General features: G+C 42.4%; 1 protein-coding gene across 4 annotated transcripts; it reads left to right on the top strand.

Annotated features, from left to right (window-relative positions):
* Positions 1 to 1,574: 1,574 nt before the first annotated feature.
* LOC121533739 (single-stranded DNA-binding protein 3) lies at positions 1,575 to 24,027 on the top strand. Of its 4 annotated transcripts, none has more exons than XM_041839936.2 (17): positions 1,575 to 1,755; positions 2,529 to 2,601; positions 2,738 to 2,799; positions 2,891 to 2,975; positions 10,353 to 10,442; positions 18,577 to 18,651; positions 19,251 to 19,313; positions 19,459 to 19,596; positions 19,836 to 19,900; positions 19,992 to 20,040; positions 20,450 to 20,485; positions 20,703 to 20,757; positions 20,931 to 20,995; positions 21,327 to 21,405; positions 21,871 to 21,899; positions 22,164 to 22,265; positions 22,709 to 24,027. In XM_041839936.2, the coding sequence occupies exons 1-17, from the start codon at positions 1,700 to 1,702 to the stop codon at positions 22,736 to 22,738; spliced, it is 1,152 nt and encodes a 383-aa protein (XP_041695870.1). In that variant the 5' UTR covers positions 1,575 to 1,699; the 3' UTR covers positions 22,739 to 24,027. The 4 variants fall into 4 exon arrangements, with proteins under 4 accessions (XP_041695870.1, XP_041695869.1, XP_041695872.1 ...); XM_041839935.2 differs by having other exon boundaries at positions 22,706 to 24,027; XM_041839938.2 differs by lacking the exon at positions 18,577 to 18,651.
* The last annotated feature ends 1,917 nt before the right edge of the window (positions 24,028 to 25,944 follow it).

The following is a 25,944-nucleotide window of genomic DNA, read 5'->3' as shown; positions in this document are numbered from 1 at the left end:
TTTTGTTTTTCGAGTTATTTGTCTTCAATAGATATGCAATATAACTTATGTTATAAACAGGGTGGTTCAAGCCCTAAATGCTGACTGGCTGAAAGCCGTGGTATATCATACCACGGGTATGACAAAACGTTACTTTTTACTGTTCTAATTACGTTGGTAAACAGTTGATAGTAGCAATAAGGCACCTCTTGGTTTTGTGGTATATGGCCAATATACCACGACTAAGGGCTGTATCCAGGCACTCCGTGTTGCGTTGTGCATCAGAACATCCCTTAGCTGTGCTATATTGGCCATATACCACACCCCCTCGTGCCTTATTGCTTAAATAGTTATAGTTATTATAAGGTTATAGGTTACAGGTTACAGGTTTCATTGTTTTATACCTAATATTTACAGTATGCCTAATGCCATGTTCTTCATTGCAGAGTGAAACGAGCGCCGCACTATGGCAGGTTTGTCCTGTCACAATTTACCCCTATGAGTAATAGTCTGCTGTCGGTTTCAAGTTCCCCCTATAAACCAACTGTGACCAGAAAGATAGAATCCTGTGGGTTCTCACAGTGGAACATCGACTGCTCAGTTGAAAATCATTATCATATCTGAAGGCTACTGTAGACCTATTTGATTTACATAAAGTCAGTTATGATGATGGTTTTCAGCAACCTAGTTTGAGTCAAACCGGATTTAAACTAAATGAGAAGACATTAATACATACTTAAATCATTTTGGGAAAATTATAAACTGTATGTGAGCCTACAGTAGCCTATAATTAGCAAAATTCCCAATAGCAGAAGGCTAATGACAATACAAACGGTAGAAATGTGATAACTAGACATTCTAATTGCAACAATTGTGATAGACAGATGCGTTAGAGAGCGTGTAGACTAGTCAGCGGTTTTAAGGAACCCGTGAACCGAGTCCATATCAACAACCAATAGGATGTCTCTTTTTACTTTGAGTTTCCTTAAAGGGGAAGATGCTGCTACTTCAGTTCAGATCTAGCCTATCTCTTAAATGGTCAATTATACATATTAAACTAGATGGAAACAGGTGGTAGCCGAGGCCTATAATAAAATATAAAAAAACTTAATAGCCTACTTATTAAATTAAGGGAAAAAACCTTTGTATTTCACAATAGTCTATGGCTGTGATATTTTAACCATTGAAATGGAATAGGATATGGGTAAAAATACATAACATTTGTTTTATTTGCTTATGTCCTACGGATAAGGTATACTATGGATAAGGCTCTAATAATAACTGAACATTTAATAAGTTGTCATCATAGAGAGGGCTGAAACTGGAGTGATCTGGTATCTAATGATTTGTTGAAATGCTGAAATAATCGTATAGAGATGATACCTCTCAATGTTGAAGATATCTTGCCTTTTATTCTAAGGTTGCTTGATAATAAACGTTGGGATATGTAAAGTAGATGACCTACTGTAACAACCACCTCCAATTGGCACCAAAAAGGCATGACATAACTTTAAGGCAGGACTAGACGGAATTACTGTACGCTCATTGGTGAAAAATACTTGCCAGTCAATTTAGCCCTATCCCTTCCCGTTGACCAGGCTCGGTTGAGAAGTGCGGTTGGAGTGTGAGAGGGTCGCGGCCGAGGCTGACTGATGGTCTGACAGATGAAATAGAGAAAATAGAGAAAGAGAAGACGGGCGTCCTCCTCCTTCAGAAAACCATGTTCCCCAAAGGCAAAGTGTCCGCTGTGCCGTCGGATGGCCAAGCACGGGAAAAGTAAGTTTTAAAACATATGTCTTACCTAATGCAAATTGTTTCCCCCCTCGGGTTTGTGGTTTGCTGGACAGCTGAATTCAAGGAGCGAATTTCCTCATACGAGGATGGAATTGAATGAACCGCCTTGTCTGCTCGCCATTCCTTCATTACCCTGCCTTCGGCGTTATATTATTCCTGGGCCTCATTACTGAACGTAAATTGGTGTTTGTATTTGCAATTCAGCGTCTAAATCGTTTGTATTATTTTTACGGAAAACGTGAAATGAGTAGCGAAAAAAAAAATAGCACCGTCCAATTTGGCTTTACGTCGTTTCTCTGTTGCATTAATTGATACAGTTTTGCTTCCCCCAGTGCTTCGGTTGCTACTTTGTTTCAGTTCGCTGCTACGAGTGCAGTCACCAACTCAATCTCATTTATCGATTGTTAATAACGCGTTTTCTTCTTGGTTACAATGTTTCCTATTGTATATGTTTGGAAAGCCATTGTGCGAAAGGCCTTTTGGAGTCGGGGGTCCATGCAAACGCCTGAATGAAATTAATGTCTGTCGATCATGTACCCCAAAGTGTAATAAATATTATTTGATTAGAGACCCAAACACCCATTAGGCCAACTTGTATTTACCCCAGTTTGTGTATAGACTAGGCTACTATACTGTGTCTGCGTCCTGATAGAGCCAAAGTAGGCTAGTTTAGAGTTTGCTAAACTGTGTAGTTCTAGAACATTTTGTTTTTATGCCTTTTATATTGTTCAAACTGTAGTTTATTTTGTTCACAGGCTAGCTTTATACGTCTATGAATATTTGTTACACATAGGAGCACAGAAGTCAGCACAGACCTTTTTATCAGAGGTGAGTATCCTACTACTGTCCTATCCATGTGACCGAACTTCAATAACAAACGCATTACCATTTGAATAAATTAATTTCATTGTAAAAAAGTAGGCCCTATTGTTCATGCACAATTGTTTTATTCTCCACTTTCCAGATAAGATGGGAAAAGAACATCACACTCGGGGAACCCCCTGGGTTCCTACACTCTTGGTGGTGGTAAGTGTTCCGTATGTCACTGTTAACAATACAACATGTTGTACCATGTACAGTATTCAGTTGCTTTATGACTTGTGTGTCTTGTCCACAGTGTATTTTGGGACCTATATTGTGCCGCCCCAGAGAGAAGAGAGACATGTGATCATTCCAGTGAAGCGAAGGCCTTCCATGATTATGTGAGTTCTGCTCCTCCTCATGAGACTTCCTGCTGCACATGTTGCTGGGGTTCTGCTGAAGAGCCTGGGGCTGTATTTACAAAGTGTCTCAGAGTAGGAGTGCTGATCTAGGATCAGGTCCCCTCCTGTCCATATAATTGTATTGAAGATTATCTAAAAGGGGAAACTGGTCCTAGATCGGCACTCCTACTCTGAGTCCCTTTATGAATACGGACCCTGGTTTCCTTTGTGCCTACATTCTCAAATGTAGAATGAGATTGCACCCAGATGGGCCTCAGCCCAGCTTGCGTAATAAAAAATAAAATAAATCCATCAGTACCTTTTTGTTGTTGATGTAGACCTATTAAACAGACCTATCTTCCTTGTTACACTTCATACAGTTTTGATGCCATGTGTAGTAGTAATGGAGAGGTGTTCTTCTGTTTGTTTCTTGGGGCATGCCTTCTACGCTTAATTTAAATGGACCCCCCTGTAATTTTCACAGAAACTACTTTGTCACACATTTTTTCCCCCAACACTTTCCCTTGCTGACACTACTATTGCTAAACTTTTTTAGATACTTTAGGATGATTTGGACATGTTGTGGTGTGAGAATGTAAATGGGGACCTTGCATCAACCTCATCATAGTGTGGATATATATATATATATAGTGACGTGCAATGCCATTTTGTTTCAATATTTGATTTATTTAATTAAAATAAATCACCTAGACTTTAGCTTTTAAGAGTTTATTACAAAAAAATGTCAAAATAAAATAGATTTTAACACATCTTCGTGGGCCTAGTTACCCCATTGGGGGGTGGCAGTTACTCCGGGGCTTGGGAAAAATGCCCCTTTTTTGAAAACAACGTTTCATTAAATAACTAAAGTGTAAACTGTAGCCATTTATTTCCCTTCATAGTTTGTTTGCCTAAGCATGACCATCATCCAGATTTCTCTTTTTACCAAACTTTGCTTTTGTGTCAGCAATTGGACATTGTTTTTAGGGGGGCTAGTTACCCCATGCACCTTACACACTGCTTATAGATGTGTCCAATAATAAATGCTTATTTTTGTTTAACGTTCCAAAGTGTGTCCTAATGAACACGATCCAGCTTTCCCTTTGTTGTGGCCAGTCACTGTTGCACAATGTTCAAGAGCTGAGATGGGTTCATATTCTCAACTATCTTGAGGATGGTAGTGGCCAAGAGTTGTTATTTTGAACTCTAGATGAACCCATCTCCATCTTGTGCTACATTGGGCTTTTTTCCTGAGCTAACAGGATAGTAGTACTCCATTTGAACTGAAATTTACAGAGCCTGTGCTTTTAAAGATTCTTCCGTTCAAATAGATTATTTTTCCCAAAACGGATGCACAGCGCTTGTGGCCTATCACTGAACTTGGCTCTTGCATATCGACAATTTGCATACGGTCTTTGCATGTTCAGAACACTATGCATATGGGGAAATTGCTTTTCCTATCTCGTACTACTGCTGGTCAGGTCAGTCTGCCCCAGGACAGGCAGTCAGAAACCCCATTGGGAGCATCCAAATAACGTCCCAATTATCTCCGCTTCCTCCAAAAGTGTGCACTTGTTCACTTCCCTTTACTGATTTGAAAATAAATGACTGGTATAAGAAATTTGGTGGAAAGTAAACTATTACTAGCCCATGCCTCCTCCAAGCCCGTGCTGAAGATGTCTACATCGGTCCGCTAATACAGGACTAGTAAAGGCCCAGTGCACTACTTTTGTCAAAACATTTAAACTAAATGTATACTGAAGAAAAATATAAACACATGCAACAATTTTTAAGATTTTACTGAGTTACGGTTCATATAATAAGCCATATAATAATTCATTATGCCCTAATCTATGGATTTCACGACTGGGCAAGAGCGCAGCCATGGGTCGGGTTGGACCCACTAGGGAGCCAGGCCCAGCCAATCAGAATGAGTTTACTCCACAAAAGGGCTTTGTTGTAGACAGAAATACTCCTCAGCAACCCATCAGACGATCCCGCAGGTAAAGAAGTCTGATTTGGAGGTCCTTGGCTGGCATTGTTACACGTGGTCTGCGGTTGTGAGGCCGGTTGGACGTACTGCCAAATTCTCTAAAACGACATTGAAGGCGGCTTATGGTAGAGAAATGAATATTCAATTCCTGCAGTCAGCATGCCAATTCCACACTCCCTCAGCTTGAGACATCTGGTATTGTGGTGTGACAAAACTGCACATTTGAGTGGCATTTTGTCCCCAGCATAAGGTGCACCTGTGTAATGATCATGCTGTTTAATCAGTTGCTTGATATGCCACACCTGTCAGTTGGATGGATTATCGGGCAAAGGAGAAATGCTCACGAACAGGGATGTAAACAAATTTGTGCACAATTTGAGAGAAATGATTTTTTGTGCGTATGGAACATTTCAGGGATCTTTTATTTCAGCTCATGAAACATGGGACCAACACTTTACATGTTGTGTTTATATTTTTGTTACGTATATTTGTATTTGAGTGTTTAACCAGCATTTGTAACTTGAGTCTGATAATTATGTGTACAAAATAGTTAATCTGATAATACTTGTGGAGTATAAAAATACTTGCTTGATGTTTTCCAATTTCCTGAAATACTTTGCAAATGCAACTTATTTCTGTGTAAGCTGAAATGGTCTATTCTTTTTTACATTTTAGTATATGCTCTTATTCAGAGCAACTTACAGTAGTGAGTGCATACTTTTTCATACTTGTCCCCCGTGGGAATCGAACCCACAACCCTAGCGTTGCAAGCACCATGCTCTACCAACTGAGCCACATATCACAAACCACTTGATGTCTCAATGTACTTAATTACTGTATTGTGCATTGTTTTTCTTCATGGTGATGGAATGTCTACAGGTACCAAACCTAGATGACTAGCCTATGGAAAATACAATAATTTACATTTAAGTGATTTGTAAGGATGGTAAATTAATACTGCACAGAAAGTGGTTGTTTTCCATGTTATTTGATCAAGAAAAATATTTATATTTATATAAATATTTATTGCGGATAACCATGGAGGCACAGAGCGGAGCTATCTCTGCCATTTCTTTCACCGGACGGACCTCGTCTTAGTTATGCTAGCTACTTATTTCTGATCAAAACCTGATTAGACATGTAATTATGTTATCTGACATTTTTTTCCCCTCCAAAACAGTTATTTTAGCAAAATTACCATTACTTAGCATATTATTTCAAATGAAAGTAGGCCTGTACATTTAGATTTTCTTTATATAATGTGCCGCTTTTTCCAAAGTACTATCCACATTAGTACTAAAGCTAATTTACCATAATTTGATTATAGTATAATCTAGTTTTCAGAATTTAAGTAAATAGAATTGTTTTCATATTTATATGGCAGAAACGACTGCCATTTAAAGGGGAAGTACACACACATTTTAAATATATATATATATCTCCTATAGGTTTTTGGCTGGTGTCAAAATGACCCCAAAGGACTTAAAGTCCATATTGATACAGAAACACTAAACAATTATTTAAATTTGTTAAGAACAAGTTCATTTGACAAAGTCATGAACATTTTAAAGAGTAGAATTAACCACCTTTGGGCTATAATCTAAAAGATGTCCCCAGTCGGTAGCTTGAGGGATAAACTAGTCGACTGTTATGTCTATGGTGATATTGGGAGATGGGATCCCTGTGAATCGATGTTGGTTCTTTTTGTGTTCATCTTAGGCTAGTACATGTATACATGGATAGTGAGGTCAGTGCTCTCTCTTTGTTTGCGTGGGCCAAGGCTTTCTCTCTCTCTGTTCTCTCCGCTCTCTCTGTGTGTTTTGCATACAGTAGGCCTAGGATTTCTGTCTTTCGTTCTCCCTGTATCTTTCTCCCTCCATGGCCAGTAGTCCCAGGGCTGTCTTTGTCTCTGTGGGGGAGGTGGCTGGGCTACTAGCAGGCAGGGAAGCAGGGAAGCAGCGATGCATCGCGGCTCGTAAAGCGCAGGGCCCTCCCTCCCTGGCGTGTTCACGCCTGGTCTGATTGATGCTCCCTCGGGGCCCCCGTCTCCATGGTGTCAGCCGCTGATTGATGGCTGTCAGGGAGCTGAGGGACCGACTAGAAAAGGGGAGTGGTCACCGTGGCATATGCCTGGCAACCAAGGGAAGAGCAGAGAGAATATGGGAAAGGGAGGGTGGATGGGGAGTGGTAGAGGAGCGCTTGAGAGGCCTCTTCTCCTCTGGGTCCTACTGCTAGACCTTTTCACCACCAGGGACTAGGAAGAGAAGGCTATGAAAACAAAGCCATTTTCATGGCGTTGGTGGATGGTTGAACATCGACTGACTTAGGCCCAGGCTTCTTTTTTATAGCTTAGTTCAGGTGGATGAAGTGAGATGGTAAAGCAGTCCAGGGGCCATATGTATCCCTATTCATTGTGATGTAAAAGACAGCTGGTCCTAAATCGGCACTCCAACTCCGAGACGCTTGATACATACGGCCCCAGGTCAGGTCATGGACAGTGTTAGTTTTGTGTGGTCTCTCTCTGGCCCAGCCCCTTTTCTCCAAGCTGTGCTGCATCCCGCTTATTGCTTTCTGTCTCTACTCTCTACCTTCTCAGGGCTACCTTAGTCAACCACTTTCCTATTTTTCTTTCTCCTCTCTGTCTGTTTTTGTACAGAAAGCACAACAGCTGCTGTGACCTAACACACACACACACACACACACACACACAACCAGGGGGGTGGGTCTGTCAAAAAGAAGCCCTGTCTAGGAAAGGTTTAGAGATGGGCCCCTGCCCCACCCCACTCAGCTGCCCTCCTCCTCAGCCCCTCAGGCAGCAGAGTCTGTGACATCTGCCCCCTCCTGTACCAAAGCATCAGTGAGCCTTGGCCCTCCTCTCCCGCAGCAGAACAGAGGCTCCATCCCAAATGGCACCCTATTTCCTTTATAGTGCATTACTTTTCACCAGGGCCCTTAGGGAATATGCTGCCATTTGGGGGGGACACAGAGCCACAGTTGAATATGCACAGCAGTGGGCTCTAGTACCAGAAAATAAGGATCAGATGGAACATGCCTGGAGACTTGCCATGCACTCTGGTACATTTCAGACCTAACAGTTAATGTGTTAAGGTACAAGAGCAATGTAGACTTGTTTTAGAACATAAATATGACTGTTACCATTTTGTAGTTACAGCTCTTTCTTAGGTGTAACACAATAACATCCCCAGATAGTCCAGGAAATGTGAACTCTCTAATATCCCTCCACAGCTACCAGCTACCTGACCTCAACTTCATGCATAGCAGTGCTTGATCACACTATTCTATGACAACCATACTAGTCTCCCAGAGAGACATTTTATCTATAAGCCTCTGTAGGCTCAAGGCAAGGTTGTATTCATTAGGGCACGCTGTTGCAAAACATTTTGCAACCAAACCCAGCATTACCTATTGGACAAATTCAGGTTAGTCTCTCCACTCCCTGTTTCAGTCCATTTTCTTCTGTTTGGTTCCCAGTGAACAGCCTATGACCCAGAGGGGTATACTACAAAGCAGGGTCACCATGTTAGCCAGCTAACTTAGATAAACAAAAATAGTTTCTGGGTCATTAATTAATCTAAATTTGAATATGGGTTGTTGTTTGAAACAACTGAATCAATCCATGTCCATTTTTAGCATAATCTTCTTAGAAATGTGACATTAATTCTGAACATTCAAGCAAGTTGGCTGGCTAACTCATTGATCCTGCTTTGTGACATACCCCCCAGGTGTCCTAGAGTTGAAGGATGCCCCTTGAACGTAGCTAACTGTTGTGTCAGTGTGTTCCAGTAACAGCTGAGCTGGGTGATGCCTGGTCCTGGATGGCTCCTTCTGGCCTCACTTCTCCCTCTAATGTGGTATTTCACAGTGGACCTGCAGGACCTGGCTCAGATATAATTAGGAAGGGGTGCAGTCAGTTGATATACCAGGGGCTGCGAGTGTGTTGGTATATCCACTAGTGTTGTCTGGAGGTTGAGCACTTTAGAGAGTGCAGGGAGGTGTGTGTGAGGGAGATGGTAAGGTGTGTGTGTGCCTGGATGTGACTTCATTTTCTCAAGATGTGTGTGTTTTTGGTGGTGTTCCTTTATATCCTGTTCCCCTACTTATGACAACTCCATGGTCTCACAAGCCTCATCTGTCATAACTAGCCTTTGATACCAGATGCCAATACCAGTGTGCAATGTAGGCATTATCCTCAGCTGAAATGCTCCTACAAAAACAACAACAACAACAACAACAAAAAAGTCAATTTACGAGCGTGCGACCAAAGCCTAGCAGTGAGTCCCTGCTGTGTATGAGCACTTTGGAGTGAATCCCACAGATTCTTATCAAATCTACTGGATACTTGCTGGATCAGCACATTTGGCTGTGCAATTAGATTCCACCCCGGTCAAACTTGAGAGACTTGTTCTGTCTGCGGTGTGTGTGTGATACTTAGGGCCAGTTTCATGGACACAGATTAAGGCTAGTCTTGGACTAAGAAATCATGTTCAATGGAGTAATGTTTATCATTCTGTCTATGCAAATTATTTAAAGGTTTGACTCCTGGCATTTTGCATAATATCACACGTTGACCGGGTTTATAAACTTTAAAGCGCTCATAGAGCCAACCAGTCAGAATGATGAACTTGAACGATAAATATACCAGACTATGGTTGCAAAGCTAGCGGTAATTTACCAAAGTAACCGGCAATCTATGGTAATTTAGGTAACTTATACTTTAATAGCTTTTAAAAAATGTGAAAAATAAAGAGAATATTATTTTATTTGTGTGTCCATGAGTTTCTAGTGGAGAAACCATATGGGTCAAGAGAAAATGAGCCTAATTAATGAAAAAAGCATCTGATAAACAATGTCATTATTTTCAATTAACTCTGCAACTCTTCCAACTATTGACTTTTTCACAACTGCCACCAGTTTGGCGCCAAAACATTTACAACAAAGACATTGACATAGTAAAATAAAGTGTGTAAAAATTTTTTTATTATGGATATGTCATGCTGAAACCCTCGTATTAAACACCAATGGTATTCACTAAGTTCATGGTTTAAATTTAGGATGTTTTACAGCTTTGTCATTCTATTTGTTATTTTCAAATAATATTTTTTGATTATTTTACATATTTAATATGTGATAAGGGTGAGCGATAATTAGACACCTGTGATAATCTGAAGTACCCAAAAATGACACTAGATTTCATCTGATAAATTCTCCCCAAAACATGAAAGTTACCAAAATTCTGGTAGTTTACTGGTAAACCTCAAGTTTCCACAAATATGCCCTACCTTTGCAACCCTATACCAGACAAAATATCCTTATTTCAGTTCTAACCCCACTAACTCTGTATTTTGTCTGTGTTATCTTTACAGAGTGCTGCTGCAGCCCCCAGTCCAGTGATGGGGGGGATGCCCCCTGGAGAGGGGATGCCCGGTGGACCCATGCCCCCCGGATTCTTCCAGGTCAGTCTCCTCCTACTCTCTCACACACACCTCCATCTACACTCCATGGCAGTGGTTCTAGGGCTGGGTGATGTATATAATTAATTTGAATGTATGTTTTTGCACATTATTCTAAATGTCTATCTCAATAATTACTTAACATTTTTTTTATGAGAGTTTATGTCCAATTGTTCTCGTTGTCTTTTTGGTCTCGTCTCCTTCACTTCTTCTGTGCTGTGTGCACTGACTGTAGGCTGTGTGCACCTTCCCATTTACACACACACACACACACACCAAGCCTCTACCCCTGCCATTCACAACAACAAAGATGAGAGATCACTTCGTCCTCTCTGAGAAATGGTTTCAACTGGCTATTTGCAGTTGCGGTTTGGTCGATCATATGGACACCGAAACACAGTGAGACATTATTTTACTATAATAGAGGAGAAGTTAACCTTTAACAATACCCATTTTATGTCTCAACTCCTCAAATTGCGTGCAGAGCAGACTACTAAAACGGACTATCGATGAACATTGATTCTGGAAAATTCATGCTCAGTTTGTAGTTCCACATACTGCTAGCAGCATTTTAAACAGACTGCTATACCAGATGTCTAGTCTGTGTTTTATAAATGTGCAATTAAGCAAAAAACGCAATAACAGTGATTCCGGGAAGTATTCAGACCACTTCCTTTTTTCCACATTTTCTTACGTTATGGACTTATTCTAAAATTGATTAAATACATAAAAAATCCTCATCAATATACACACAATACTCCATAATGACAGTGAAAACATGTTTTTAGATTTTTTTTGCAAATGTATAAAAAATGTACCTTATTTACATAAGTATTCAGACCCTTTGCTATGAGACTCGAAATTGAGCTCAGGTGCATCCTGTTTCCATTGATTATCCTTGATATTTCTACAACTTGATTGAAGTCCACCTGTGGTAAATTCAATTGATTGGACATGATTTGGAAAGGAACACATGTCTATATAAGGTCCCACAGTTGACAGTGCATGTCAGAGCAAAAACCAAGCCATGAGGTCAAAGGAATTGTCCGTAGAGCTCTGAGACAGGATTGGTTCGAGGCACAGATCTGGGGAAGGGTACCAAAACATTTCTGCAGCATTGAAGGTCCCCAAGAACACAGTGGCCTCCATAATTCTTAAATGGAAGAAGTTTGGAACCACCGAGACTCTTCTTAGAGCTGGCCGCCCGGCCAAACTGAGCAATCGGGGGAGAAGGGCCTTGGTCAGGGATCAAGAACCTGATGGTCACTCTGACAGAGCTCCAGAGTTCCTCTGTGGCGAAGGGAGAACCTTCCAGAAGGACAACAATCTCAGCAGCACTCCACCAATCAGACCTTTATGGTAGAGTGCTTGGGTGGAAGCCACTCTTCAGTAAAAGACACATGACAGCCCGCTTGGAGTTTGCCAAAAGGCACCTAAAGGACTCTCAGACCATGAGAAACAAGATTCTCTGGTCTGATGAAACCAAGATTGAACTCTTTGGCCTGAATGCCAAGCGTCACGTCTAGAGGAAACCTGCCACCATCCCTACAGTGAAGCATTGTGGGGATGTATTTGAGCGGCAGGGACTGGGACACTAGTCAGGATCGAGGGAAAGATGAACGGAGCAAAGTACAGAGAGATCCTTGATGAAAACCTGCTCAGGACCTCGGACTGGGGCGACGGTTCACCTTCCAACAGGACCACGACCCGAAGCCAGTAGTGGCTTCGGGACAAGTCTCTGAATGTCCTTGAGTGGCCCAGCCAGAGCCCGGACTTGAACCCGCTCTAACATCTCTGGAGAGATCTGAAAATGGCTGTGCAGCGACGCTCCCCATCCAACCTGACAGAGCTTGAGAGTATCTGCATAGAAGAATGGGAGAAACTCTCAAAATACAGGTGTGCCAAGCTTGCAGCGTCATACCCAACAAAGACTCAAGGCTGTAATCACTGCCAAAGGTGCTTCAACAGAGTAAAGGGTCTGAGTACTTATGTAAATGTAATATTTCGGTTTTGTATTTTTACTAAATTTGCTAACATTTCTAAAAACCTGTTTTTGCTTTGTCACTATGGGGTATTGTGTGTAGATTGATGAGGGGAAAACTATTTAACCAATTTTAGAATAAGACTTTAATGTAACAAAATGTGGAAAAAGTCAAGGGCTCTGAATACTTCCGAATGCACTGTATGTAATTAATTGACAACTTGTTCTCATTCTGAGAAATAAGGTAGGCCACTTGATTTCGATATTATAACTAAGTGGACAGGCTAGCATGCTGTTCAAATAGTTGGAGACTGACAGGGCAGTGGTGGAAAAAGTACCCAATTGTCATACTTGAGTAAAAGTAAAGATGCCTTTATAGAAAATGAGTCACGTAAAAGTTAGTCACCTGGTAAAGTACTACTTGAGTAAAAGTCTAAAATTATCTGGTTTTAAATATACTTAAGTATATTTTTGCAATTTCATTTACTGAAGTATCAAAAGTAAAAGTATAAATAATTTCTAATTGCTTATATTAAGCAAACCAAACGGCACAATTTTTAATTCTCTTTACGGATAGCCAGGGGCACACTCCAACACTCAGACATAATTTACAAATGAAGCATTTGTGTTTAGTGAGTCCGCCAGATCAGAGGCAGTAGGGAAGACCAGGGATGTTATCTTGATAAGTGCGTGAATGGAAAACATTTTATTTCCTGCAAAACATTCCAAATGTAGCCAGTACTTTTGGGTGTCTGGATAAATGTATGAAGTAAAAAGTACATTATTTTCTTTAGGAATGTAGTGAAGTAAAAGTTGTCAAATATAAATAGTAAAGTACAGATACCCCCCAAAAAACTACTTAAGTAGTATTTTCACTTAAGTACTTTACACCACTGCAGAAGGGTGTGTTTAAGAATTTAACTGTTCTACTTTGTTAGCTAGCAAATTGATCCAAGTTGGCTAAATTTTAAAATATAAAGATTAGCTGGCTGAAACAGAAAAAGGCCGTACCCAAACTGGTGCCACAAAGTTGGAAGCACAGAATAATCTAGAATGTCATTGTATGCTGTAGCTTTAAAATGTCCCTTCACTGGAACTAAGGGGCCTAGCCTGAAACATGAAAAACAGCCCCAGACCATTATACCTCATCCACCAAACTTTACAGTTGGCACTATGCATTGGGGCAGGTGGCGTTTTCCTGGCATCCGCCAAACCCAGATTAATCCGTCGGACTGCCAGATAGTGAAGCGTGATTCATCACTCCAGAGAATGTGTTTCCACTGCTCCAGAGTCCAATGGTGGCGAGCTTTACACCACTCCAGCCAATGCTTGGCATTGCGCATGGTGATCTTAGGCTTGTGTGCGGCTGCCCGGCCATGGAAACCCATTTCATGAAGCTCCCGACGAACAGTTCTTGTGCTGACGTTGCTTCCAGAGGCAGTTTGGAACGCAATAGTGAGTGTTGCAGCCGAGGACAGATGATTTTTACGTGCTTCAGCACTCGGCAATCCCATTCTCTGAGCTTGTGTGGCCTACCACTTTGCGGCTGAGCCGTTGTTGCTCCTAGACGTTTCCACTTCACAATAACAGCACTTACAGTTGACCGGGGCAGCTCTATTGGGGCAGACATTTTATGAACTGACTTGTTGGAAAGGTGGCATCCTATGACTGTGCCTTGTTGGAAGTCACTGAGTTCTTCAGTAAGGCAATTCTACTGCCAATGTTGGTCTATGGGGATAGCATGGCTGTGTGCTCGATTTTTATACACCTGTCAGCAAAGGGTGTGGCTGAAATAGCTGAATCCACTAATTTGAAGGGGTGTCCACATACTTTTGTGTATATATCGTGAATCGCCCATCAATATTTTTAAATAGATTATTCTTAGGCCATATCGCCCAGCCCTAAGTTGTTCCCAACCCTTTCCTTTCCGAGGACCAACAGATCTCTTTATCATGTTATGGGGGGAATGTGTGGACCACCTAAAGTACCCTCGTGGACCACAAGTCGTCTCACAAGTTGTAGACCAGTGCTCTGGGCTGAATCATAACTAACTTGAGATCCGCCAACAAGAAAAACTGACTTCAATTTCTTCTCAACCCCATTGACGTCAATATAGGTTTGAGTTACTGTATCTGTGTGATTCTCAAGTAAAGAGTTTAGCCTGTATGTGCATGCATGGACCACACTATTGCGCAACTGCTCCTCTCGCTGTCATCTGCTCTGTCTCTCACCTGTTCTACCGCCCTGCTGATGTGCATTCCACATTCATACCTGTCCACTAAGCTGGGCTTATCAGGATGTGTTAAAGCTCTGCATGTGTCAATGACGCGCTGCCTCTGCTCTGCTGTGCTCAGTAGGCTGTGTCTCGTCTCTGCTCTGAGCCTGTCTTCATCACAAATGACACCCTATTCCCTACAAAGTGCACTACTTTTGACTGAGCCCTATGGGCCCTGGTAAAAAGTAGTGCACTTACTAAATAGGGTGCCATGTGGGACGCATCCTGTGTTTGTAGTGTTGTTGTCGGACTACCCACTCCAGTGTACTGTAGTGAAACATGGAGGCGCGGTTGGGCCTAACCATTAATGGAGAAATGTAAAGGTGCTGCACCACCTGCCGTAAATCAATCTCTCATGAGAATAAACTCTTGGCAGGATTTGACTTCAACAGTCATGAAGTATTATCCTGTAGTGAAAGTCAAAGCATTCACTTCCGTTTCTTTAAAGGCCCAGTGCTGTCAAAAATGTGATTTTCTATATATTTCCACACTGAGGTTGAAGTAATACTGTGAACATTATGATAATGCCCTTTCAGTGTAAGAGCTGTCTGAAAATACTGCCTGAATTTTCTGCCTGTTTTGGTGGGATGGCATTTTGGCCTGCCTGGTGACATCACCAGGCGGTAAATTAGTTAATAGACCAATAAGAAAGAGTTCCAAACCTCTCTGCCAATAACAGGTAGTTTTCAGTTTTCCACTCCGACCACTCGCTAGACAGCCCTAGCAAAATTATTGTTTGATAATTTGTTCTTTGCTAAGGTTTTTTTTTTTTTTTATGAAAATTGTGTAAAATAATTAGTAAGGTACTTAATTGTTACAGAGAATTGATATAATATTGAGATGAAAACAGCTGCATTGGACCATTAAGTATATACTGCTAGGTATGTTGTGTATAGTATATGATTAGTCAAAGCAGTTGAAAAGCAGAGAAGCAATTCTATGTAGCCCAACTTGCTGTATGCATGGTGTGGTTGAGAGCCAAAGACACACACCAGCGTTTCCCCTATATACTGCTAAATCATTGCCGCCACTCACAAAAGATATGATAAATATATACAGTGCATGTTTTTAGATACAGTGGGGGAAAAAAAGTATTTAGTCAGCCACCAATTGTGCAAGTTCTCCCACTTAAAAAGATGAGAGAGGCCTGTAATTTTCATCATAGGTACACGCCAACTATGACAGACAAATCATATTGTAGGATTGCAAATTATGGTGGAAAATAAGTATTTGGTCAATAACAAAAGTTTCTCAATACTTTGTTATATACCCTTTGTTGGCAATGACGCAGGTCAAACGTTTTCTGTAAGTCTTTACAAGGTTTTCACACACTGTTGCTGGTATTTTGGCCCATTCCTCCATGCAGATCTCCTCTAGAGCAGTGATGTTTTGGGGCTGTCGCTGGGCAACACGGACTTTCAACTCCCTCCAAAGATTTTCTATGGGGTTGAGATCTGGAGACTGGCTAGGCCACTCCAGGACCTTGAAATGCTTCTTACGAAGCCACTCCTTCGTTGCCCGGGCGGTGTGTTTGGGATCATTGTCATGCTGAAAGACCCAGCCACGTTTCATCTTCAATGCCCTTGCTGATGGAAGGAGGTTTCACTCAAAATCTCACGATACATGGCCCCATTCATTCTTTCCTTTACACGGATCAGTCGTCCTGGTTCCTTTGCAGAAAAACAGCCCCAAAGCATGATGTTTCCACCCCCATGCTTCACAGTAGGTATGGTGTTCTTTGGATGCAACTCAGCATTCTTTGTCCTCCAAACACGATCGAGTTGAGTTTTTACCAAAAAAGTTATATTTTGGTTTCATCTGACCATATGACATTCTCCCAATCCTCTTCTGGATCATCCAAATGCACTCTAGCAAACTTCAGACGGGCCTGGACATGTACTGGCTTAAGTAGGGGGACACGTCTGGCACTGCAGGATTTGAGTCCCTGGCGGCGTAGTGTGTTACTGATGGTAGGCTTTGTTACTTTGGTCCCAGCTCTCTGCAGGTCATTCACTAGGTCCCACCGTGTGGTTCTGGGATTTTTGCTCACCGTTCTTGTGATCATTTTGACCCCACGGGGTGAGATCTTGCGTGGAGCCCCAGATCGAGGGAGATTATCAGTGGTCTTGTATGTCTTCCATTTCCTAATAATTGCTCCCACAGTTGATTTCTTCAAACCAAGCTGCTTACCTATTGCAGATTCAGTCTTCCCAGCCTGGTGCAGGTCTACAATTTTGTTTCTGGTGTCCTGCTCTTTGGTCTTGGCCATAGTGGAGTTTGGAGTGTGACTGTTTGAGGTTGTGGACAGGTGTCTTTTATACTGATAACAAGTTCAAACAGGTGCCATTAATACAGGTAACGAGTGGAGGACAGAGGAGCCTCTTAAAGAAGAAGTTACAGGTCTGTGAGAGCCAGAAATCTTGCTTGTTTGTAGGTGACCAAATACTTATTTTCCACCATAATTTGCAAATAAATTCATTAAAAATCCTACAATGTGATTTTCTGGATTTTTTTCTCTCTATTTGTCTGTCATAGTTGACGTGTACCTATGATGAAAATTACAGGCCTCTCTCATCTTTTTAAGTGGGAGAACTTGCACAATTGGTGGCTGACTAAATACTTTTTTTCCCCACTGTATGTTTGCTAATTTATTGAAAATGAAATGCAGAAATATCTCATTTACATCAGTAATCACAACCCTTAGTCAATACTTTGTAGAAGCACCATTGGCAGCAATTACAGCTGTGAGTCTTTCTGGGTAAGTCTCTAAGAGCTTTCCACACCTGGATTGTGCAAGATTTGCCCGTTAATTATTTTCAAAATTCTTCAAGCTCTGTCAAATTGATTGTTGACCATTGCTAGTAGGACTTTCCCCAACAAAAAAAATATAATCTTGGTCGACCGAGAGTCGCAATTGCTAACTAGCATTAACACAATGACTGGCAGTCTATGGGCACAGCTAGCATGCTAATGCTAGTTAGCTATTGCGCTAATGCTAGTTAGCAACTTCCTTCAAACGGCATGCAGACATAAAATTGGTATCCATGAGTTCAACTGGCTCGGGGTAAGTAGAAATGCGGCTTAATTGCCAAAAACTCACTATCCCTTTAAGATAAGTGACAAGTTACACCTTATTGTTTGTAGCGAGCAGTGGCACGAATGAGAGCCACAAGCGCACAGCCACCGCTTGCTCCTCATCTCCCTACAGTGCAGTGGTGCGCATCAGTTATATTCAGATGGTGTCAACATGTTCATGCATTTAGGAGTAGCATGTATTTTTAAAGTCACCAGAAGTGACCTCAGTCGTTGTATAAAACAAATCCCAAGGGGCATGCGCAGCAAAGAAACCCCGCCCCTCCGCTACCTTTGCCACTGCTGCTGAAAGACGTCCTAGGGGAAACGCTGCACGCACACACACGGACAGCTCTCTCTTCATCATTTGAATATGCGAGTGGTGTTAATTAGGCAACCCTGTCATCAGCAGCATTAGCTCCACAGTGACAGTGTTTGGGGGCAGCTGCTGTAAAGCAGGGCTTAATTGATTCTGTGGTAATTGGCAGAAAGGGTAAATTGCCAGTGATCACAAGCTGGATGCTGGCTGCGGTTCTGACTGGCAGACATCCGAGCACATCCTCTCTCTCTCTCTCTCTCTACCCCCCCCCCCCTTCTCTCTTCTTGCACCCCTCTCTTGTTTCACACTCTCTTTCTGCTGTGCCTGGAAGGAGAGAATGATCAACGGATACACCCAACCCTCTTTCCTAAGCACAGCTTTTTGCATTTGCACACCACCCTCTTGCACTCTCCTCCGCTCAGTAAACCTCCTTTCTCTGCCTCCCTCCCTCCCACCGTCTGTCTGTCACTTTCTCTCTGTGATGCCACAGGGTCCACCTGGTCCCCAGGGCTCTCCTCACCCCCAGCCTCCTCCCCCTAACAGTATGATGGGACCCCACAGCCAGGTACCGCTGCTCTCTCTGGAGTGTGTCCCAAATGATATCCTATTTCCTAAATAGTGCAATACTTTTGACCTGGGCCCTGGTCAAAAGTAGTGCACTATCTAGGAAATAGGGTGTCATTTGGGACGAGGCCGCTCTCTGTTGGCGCTCTGTTTCTTTATATGCTTTCATATTGGGAAGACTATGGTCATTTCACCCCACCCATGCCTCCTTGATGCTATGTCTGTCTGTACGCTCTATGTCCTTCGGCTTGATGCTTTTGGCAGCAGCGCAGAATCACACTTGTTTTAAAATATGTTATCGGAAACTATATCATTAAGCCTCATTTATACCCTACGCAAGAATGCAATTAGCTCTGCAAAATGGCCGTTCTGCATACTCATAGCATATTTGTAACACCATACAACTACGCAGGATCGCAATTTTGTGTAGCTAGTTGTGTTGCGTATTTGCATAGGGTATAAACTAGGCTATTATAGATGTTCTATTGAAAGTAAAACGTATGCCTCCGTATAGAAAATAAGTGAGGAAAAATGCATGGTTGTTCAGTGTAATTGTTGTAAAGGAAACACTAATAAATGTAAGTGAATTGTTGCGTTTAGTCTTTCATGAACCCACGCTTCGCTGGAGGCCCGCGAGGTCCCCCTATCAGGATGGGCAATCAGGTAAACAAACTACTGTACCCATAATTCTGCACCACCAATACAGTACTACCATCAGTTTAAGAAAGTTTCTGTTTGATAACATGTCTTGTCATCATATTCAAAGTTCATTTGACGTTTGTTCACCCCTCCGTCTTCTTCCTTGTAGCCTCCTGGCGGTGGCCCTGGCCCTCATCCCATGCTCCAAAACATGGACCACACACGACCACAAGGCCACCCTAACTTGGGACCGATGCAGAGAATGAGTGGCCCTCGAGGCATGGGCCCTATGGGGCCAGGACCCCAGGTAGGCCACACTACTGATATATATTTTTCAGCAGTTTGCTTCTAGTCTTTCACAGACTAGCCCACTAGTTTTTGAGACTCTGCCTGTCCAACATCACCCTTCCAGTCTGTCTCCTTGGATTCCAAGTTGTTGATTACTCTTTAGAGACCCTCCCCACTAACCATCTCTTTCTAACCCCCACCCCCCTCTCCTCTGGTTCTGTCTGGTTATGGTAATCTGACCCTTGGTTGTCATTGCAGAACTTTGGTGGTGGGATGCGGCCTCCACACAACTCCATGGGCCCCGGGATGCCAGGAGTGAACATGTGAGCCTTCTCTCTATCTTATACATGATAGATCACCAGGTGTGTGTGTGTGTGTTGATATCTAACAGGGGTTTCTTTCACTGTATTGCAGGGGCCCAGGTGCTGGACGACCATGGCCCAATCCGAACAATGGCAACTCTGTGAGTCCAGTTTCCACTGTAGACACACACACTACACACCATGATGTTATCGGCTCAGATTGCAGCAGTCTGTGTCTGTCCTCTCTCAGTAAGAGCTCTGGAGGCCCAATGCATTACGAAGTTCCCCAGTTCTGGATGTAATTGTAGTATTATGTATCCCAGGCTACATCCTAAATTACACCATATTCCCTTTCTAGCGCACTACTTTTGACCAGGGCCCTTTTGACTCTGTTCAAAAGTAGTGCACTATATAGAGAATAGGGTGCCACTTGGGACACAACCCCATAGATACCGATGATGATGATGATGATAGGACGATGCTAAAACGATGAATGATGTTTTGAGAGGTGAATACATAGATGAGATTCCCTGTTCCTGGGCAGTAATGTTTCTGTTGTGATTTATTCAGATGCCTTACTCCTCACCTTCTCCTGGAGCGTACGGGGTAAGGACACTCTGATTTCTCTCACTCACACACTCAAACTGGCCATTACAGCAGTGTTTATATTTCACCCATTTGAAGCCACTATTGTAATATTGTCTTTCAATACTCTTAATTGATTGTATTGGTGTAGGTAGAATCTGTCCTGATACAGATACATTGCTGGTATTGTGATTTTACTGTTGAATTTGAGTAGTTGTGTTCTCCTGCCACTCTAAAGGGGGGGTCTGGAGGAGGGGGACCCCCTGGAACACCCATTATGCCCAGCCCTGCTGGTAAGTACCTTAAGTCCTCACAGAGGAACAGGAATGCATGTCAAAATGTTTTGGCAAATAACCGTAGTCTTCAATGACTGTTTGCCATCTTGGCTGTTCTCATTACCTAAGGTACACTAGTCTATTGATTATCATCATAATAATCTAGATTGATTGTGTATGAACCACTTCAGACTCTAACAACTCTGGCGACAACCTCTACACTATGATCAACACTGGACCTGGCAACCGATCAAATGTGAGTCTCCTTCTCGTACCAGCCCTCTCCTCACATCTGTCGTTGTAGTCATGTTTCTTCATCGCCAGATGTTTCTTCTAATCATATCTTACAAGATTTCTAGTCCTCAATAATGAAACGGACTGCATCCCAAATAGCACCCTATACCCTACATAGTGCACTACTTTTGACCAGAGCCTTAGGGGGCTCTGGTAAAAAGTGGTGCATTATGTAGGGAATATGGTGCCATTTGGGATGCACCCTGTTTCTCCCTGGCCCAGTCTCGTTTGATAGTGGTGCCTGTCCTGTTGACATGTTTACTAAGGCAGTGCTTGTGTCTCCTATGTTGCAGTTCCCTATGGGCCCTGGCTCTGATGGACCTCTGGGCGCCATGGCAGGCATGGAACCACACCACATGAATGGATCGCTAAGTAACACTCTACTCTGCCACTGTTACAACACAACATGGAGACTCCTCTCTGGAGCTTCAAATCAAAATTTGGGGTTGCGTTCAGTGAATAACAGTATTGATTAGTGTATGACTGGCTGGGAATAGTTGCAGACTCAGTCAATCTGAACGTAGGCTACCTCAATGGTACACACCCAAATGGCACCCTATTCCTTATGTAGTGCACTGCTTTTGACCATGGCCCAAAGGGTTCTGGTAAAAATTAGTGCACTATATAGGGAATAGGGTGTCATATGGGACATACACAGTGTAATAGACCAACCAGTAATGTGAAGCAAGGAGACATTTTCAGCAGAGGTGCCAGGCTTTCGCTTAATCTGGCCAAAGATGTGAGGAATGCTTCCACTGGGCACCTTTTGCATTATCAGTTCAAGTTAGAATAGAAAGTTTTAATTTTGGACTGTAAATTGTTTGCTCTCTTTCTTAGGCTCTGGTGACATGGATGGACTCAACAAGGTGAATATTATAACATGACTATACATCTAGATTCCTATCAAAACATGACAAATCATTTTGACTTACTTAATCAAAATTAAGCAATACATTTGTTTGCATCTACTACTTATTGTTTAGCCTGGTCCCAGATCTGTTTGTGCTCTTGCCAACTCCATTGCTGTCAATGTCAAGAGTGACCATGAGTGGGCATGATGGCACAACAGACTGGCACTGAGGTTACTTGTACTTGCCTATTTACTTACTTTCTTTCCTGCCCCATCGTAGAACTCCCCAAACAATCTAAGTGGCATTAGCAACCCTCCTGGAACCCCAAGGGATGGTGACGAGTTGGGTGGGAACTTCCTGCACTCCTTTCAGAGTGAGAATGTAAGTCCCCTACCCCACCATGCATCTCCTATGGACCGTGTTCATTAGGGCATGCAATAGAAAATGTTTTAAAAATGAAAATGAGGCCAGGTTGTCCCCGGAATTTTTTTTTTCTGTCTGATTTTGTTCCATTTGATGCCTAATGAACATGACCAAGCTGAGGTCACTGTTGCCGGTAATGAAGCTTTGAAGAAGCCTATATGTAGGGCTTGTAGGGCAGTATTGACTCCACAGTAATGCTACAGTGACCGCATCATTGACTCTACAGTGGCGGTGTAGTGTGGAGGCACTGGGCGGTTGCCAAGTAACCGTTTTGGCTAGAGTGAGGAAGTGCATTTTAATATCTACGGTTGCAGTATGTGCTCTATTGTTTTGTAGGTGTGTCAGGCCATTCTAATAGGGTTTCCTGATTTTAACTCTTTGCCGTCTGTACCCCTCAGCAGTACTCCCCTACCATGACGATGAGTGTGTGACATCCCCCTCCATCTGCCATCACTCAGAGGATCTGAGCTCATAACAGGACATGGCCAAAACACATCAGCACAGAACCAGGGACAGGGTGCCATTTTGGTTCCACACAATTCCAGAATGCTGATATACAAATTTTCAAAATTGCTGGTGACTTCTGCTCCTCCTCGTTCCAAATGAAGGACAGTTCTTCATTAATCACCACCCCAAGTGTGACGAAACCAGCTACTGAAACTACTGCATACATGACACGTGCTTTCATTATTGCTTTGTAGTGCAAGATGTGCAGAACACGTTTCAGCTGTTGCCACCTAAAACACTGAAGTGTGCATTGTGAGCTAGGAGAAATGTATCAATTTATATTTTGTTTTCATATTTCAGGTCCTGCATTCAGCCACATGTAGTATGTCAGAAAACTAGTCCGATAACATGGGGAGTCCATGTTAACATGGGGAGTCCGAATCTGCCTGTAACTCTGACCACTCCATTGAATGACTTTGTCCCGATGTACTAGCCCCCACTATTTTGCCACATTTTAAAGGGGAAGTGGGGTGATCGAATTGGGCCTTAGTAAAAATAGGGTCTTTAACAGTTTTGAAGTGCTCAGTGTTTTTTTTTAAATGTCGGATGCGATGCGTTGACAGTTGCATCGATAGGGAATGTGTTTTGTGGGTTTTGTTGAGGAGAGCAATCTTATTCTGCACGGGTTTTGTGTTGCTTTTTATTTAAACAGTCTGACTGCTGTTCTTGTTCTGTCAAGGAGGAACGCAAACTTGGGCTAAACCATGTGTGTGGACACAACAGGGGTGCATGACTGAGATCTGTGTACAACATACTACCTAGCGCTGCTCCAGTCCACATGTGGTGTGTTTAACCTCTTCCTTGCCTGTGCTTAACTCTGCCCTTTTTCTCGCCATCATTGTAGCCGTCTCTGTTTTCCTACTGTTCCATCACGGTGACGATGAAAGAGTTAAACCCATTGTAACCTGAGATGCAGATTGATAGTTAATTGTTGTTTTTTTCCAGGTATTTTTTTGTGAGTTCTTTTTGCCCCTCCTTGCAGTTTTTAAAAATATTTTGATACAAATTTGACTACGTATATTGGCCCAGTTATTTTGAGATTAGTCAAAGCTTTGTAAACCAATTCTAGTATCATAAACTTAGCGTCAGTCTTGTAAATGTGAAAACGTTTATTTCATTTTCTGTGAATATTAAGCATTATGTTGCTGGTATATTTTTATTTTTTTCAAATTGGGGAAAGAGTGCTTGTTAATATAATTTTACAATAACTTAACTTCTTGTCCGTTTTTTTCTTTTTTCCTGTTTGCCACTACAAAGCAAGTAGGGTCATTTAGATACTAAGTGCACCCAGACTCTCACTCACTCACACACTCTCACACTCTCACAGAGCATATCCTTGTATGGACCAAAAATTAATTTCCATTCAAAATCCTATTTTCCCTTACAATTACGGTTAGGGGTTAAGTTTAGTGTAACACTAAACCTAACTCCTAACTGTAACCCTAACTCCTAACCGTAATTGTAACCCTAAACCTGACCCCTAAGCCTGAAATAACCGTTGTCCTTGTTTTACTATCCTTGTGGGGACTTTTGGGGATTGCCGGTCCCCCTGAGGATAGTAATACAAGCAGCCACACACACACTCTCACAAAACACCCTGACTCTCTCAAATGTCTGACAATAGGTATCAGGGAAGTGTCCAAGAGAAGAACTAGTGACAAATATTTAAACTAACAACTTGTATAAAAATAAAAGTACATATATTTTATAAAGTACACCCCAAATATGATTATTGCTGTTTTACAAACAACAGCAGAGGAGTCTTTCATACAAATTGGACAGACAGGAAGTGACTGTAGTGCTGATGACCTCTAGTCCAAGTTCTGCATCCCAAATGGCACCCTTTAACCTATTTAATGCACTACTTTCAACAAGGGCCCATAGTGCACTACTTTTGACCAGTACTCTATATAGGGTGCCATTTGGGATGCATACCCTGTGTCACAGCTGCTTTTTCTGACCACTTTCATCCAATGGATTAGGGCCTTTGTCAACTTCTACCTTACTCGCAGTACACAGCAAACACATTCACAGTACAGAACATCTCTCGGCTCCGGTAGGTGTGGGCAACACAGGTGTCTGTATGGGGGTCCCAGAGACTGCGACTAGCCAGTACCAGCCCTCCATCTCCTTGCTGCCCCTCTGGACCCAGCTGGCCTAGGGCCACAGTACACACTAGCCGGTAGCGGTCAGGACACACAGTCCTCACTAGAGCCTTCACCTCCTCACTCAGCGCCTTGACCAGACCACCACAGGAGGGGGCGCTATAACCCACCGCCTCCAGCCGAGACGACAGGAAGTCCTGCAGCATCTGATGGACCAGGCCGCAGGGGAACTGCTCGGCAGGCTGGGCCGAACCTGCTGGCACCTGAAGAGCAGAGGTGAATCCCAATTGTATTACCTTGATTTCTCAAGTCCTCCTCACTTTCTTCTCCAAGCGCATTGGAGGACAAGATCTGACATTCCTCCCCTCTGCCATTCTCCTCCAATGCACTTTGAGAAGGTGAGGAGAGAAGACACGAGGAATCAAGGACATAAAATTGAGATTCAATCCAAAGACAGCCAGGGATGTGTCTCAACTGTCTAAAATTCCTCTCTGTCTTGTCTCATGTATAGGCACTGCTCTGAAAACACAGGAAAGGTAAATGCAACATGGCGGTTGGCCACCAGGGACTTGCTTTTGTCTGTCCGGTTTCTTCTATAAATCAAGTCAAATTTTATTTGTCACATATGTGTTTAGCAGATGTTATTGCGGGTGTAGCGAAATGCTTGTGCTTCTAGCTCAGACAGTGCAGTAATATCTAACAAGTAATATCTAACAATTGCACAACATACAATTGAAGTCGGAAGTTTACATACACCTTAGCCAAATACATTTAAACTCAGTTTTTCACAATTCCTGACATTTAATCCTAGTAAAAATTCCCTGTCTTAGGTCAGTTAGGATCACCACTTTTATTTTAAGAATGTGAAATGTCAGAATTATAGTAGAGAGAGATTTATTTCAGCTGTTATTTCTTTCATCACATTCCCAGTGGGTCAGAAGTTTACATGCACTCAATTAGTATTTGGTAGCATTGCCTTTAAATTGTTTAACTTTGGTCAAACGGTTCGGGTAGCCTTCCACAAG

Source organism: Coregonus clupeaformis, chromosome 20, assembly GCF_020615455.1.
Source record: "Coregonus clupeaformis isolate EN_2021a chromosome 20, ASM2061545v1, whole genome shotgun sequence".
In the NCBI taxonomy this organism is placed as follows: Eukaryota; Metazoa; Chordata; class Actinopteri; order Salmoniformes; family Salmonidae; genus Coregonus; species Coregonus clupeaformis.
Note: the sequence above shows the minus strand (reverse complement) of the source record. Positions and strands in the feature narration are given on the sequence as shown.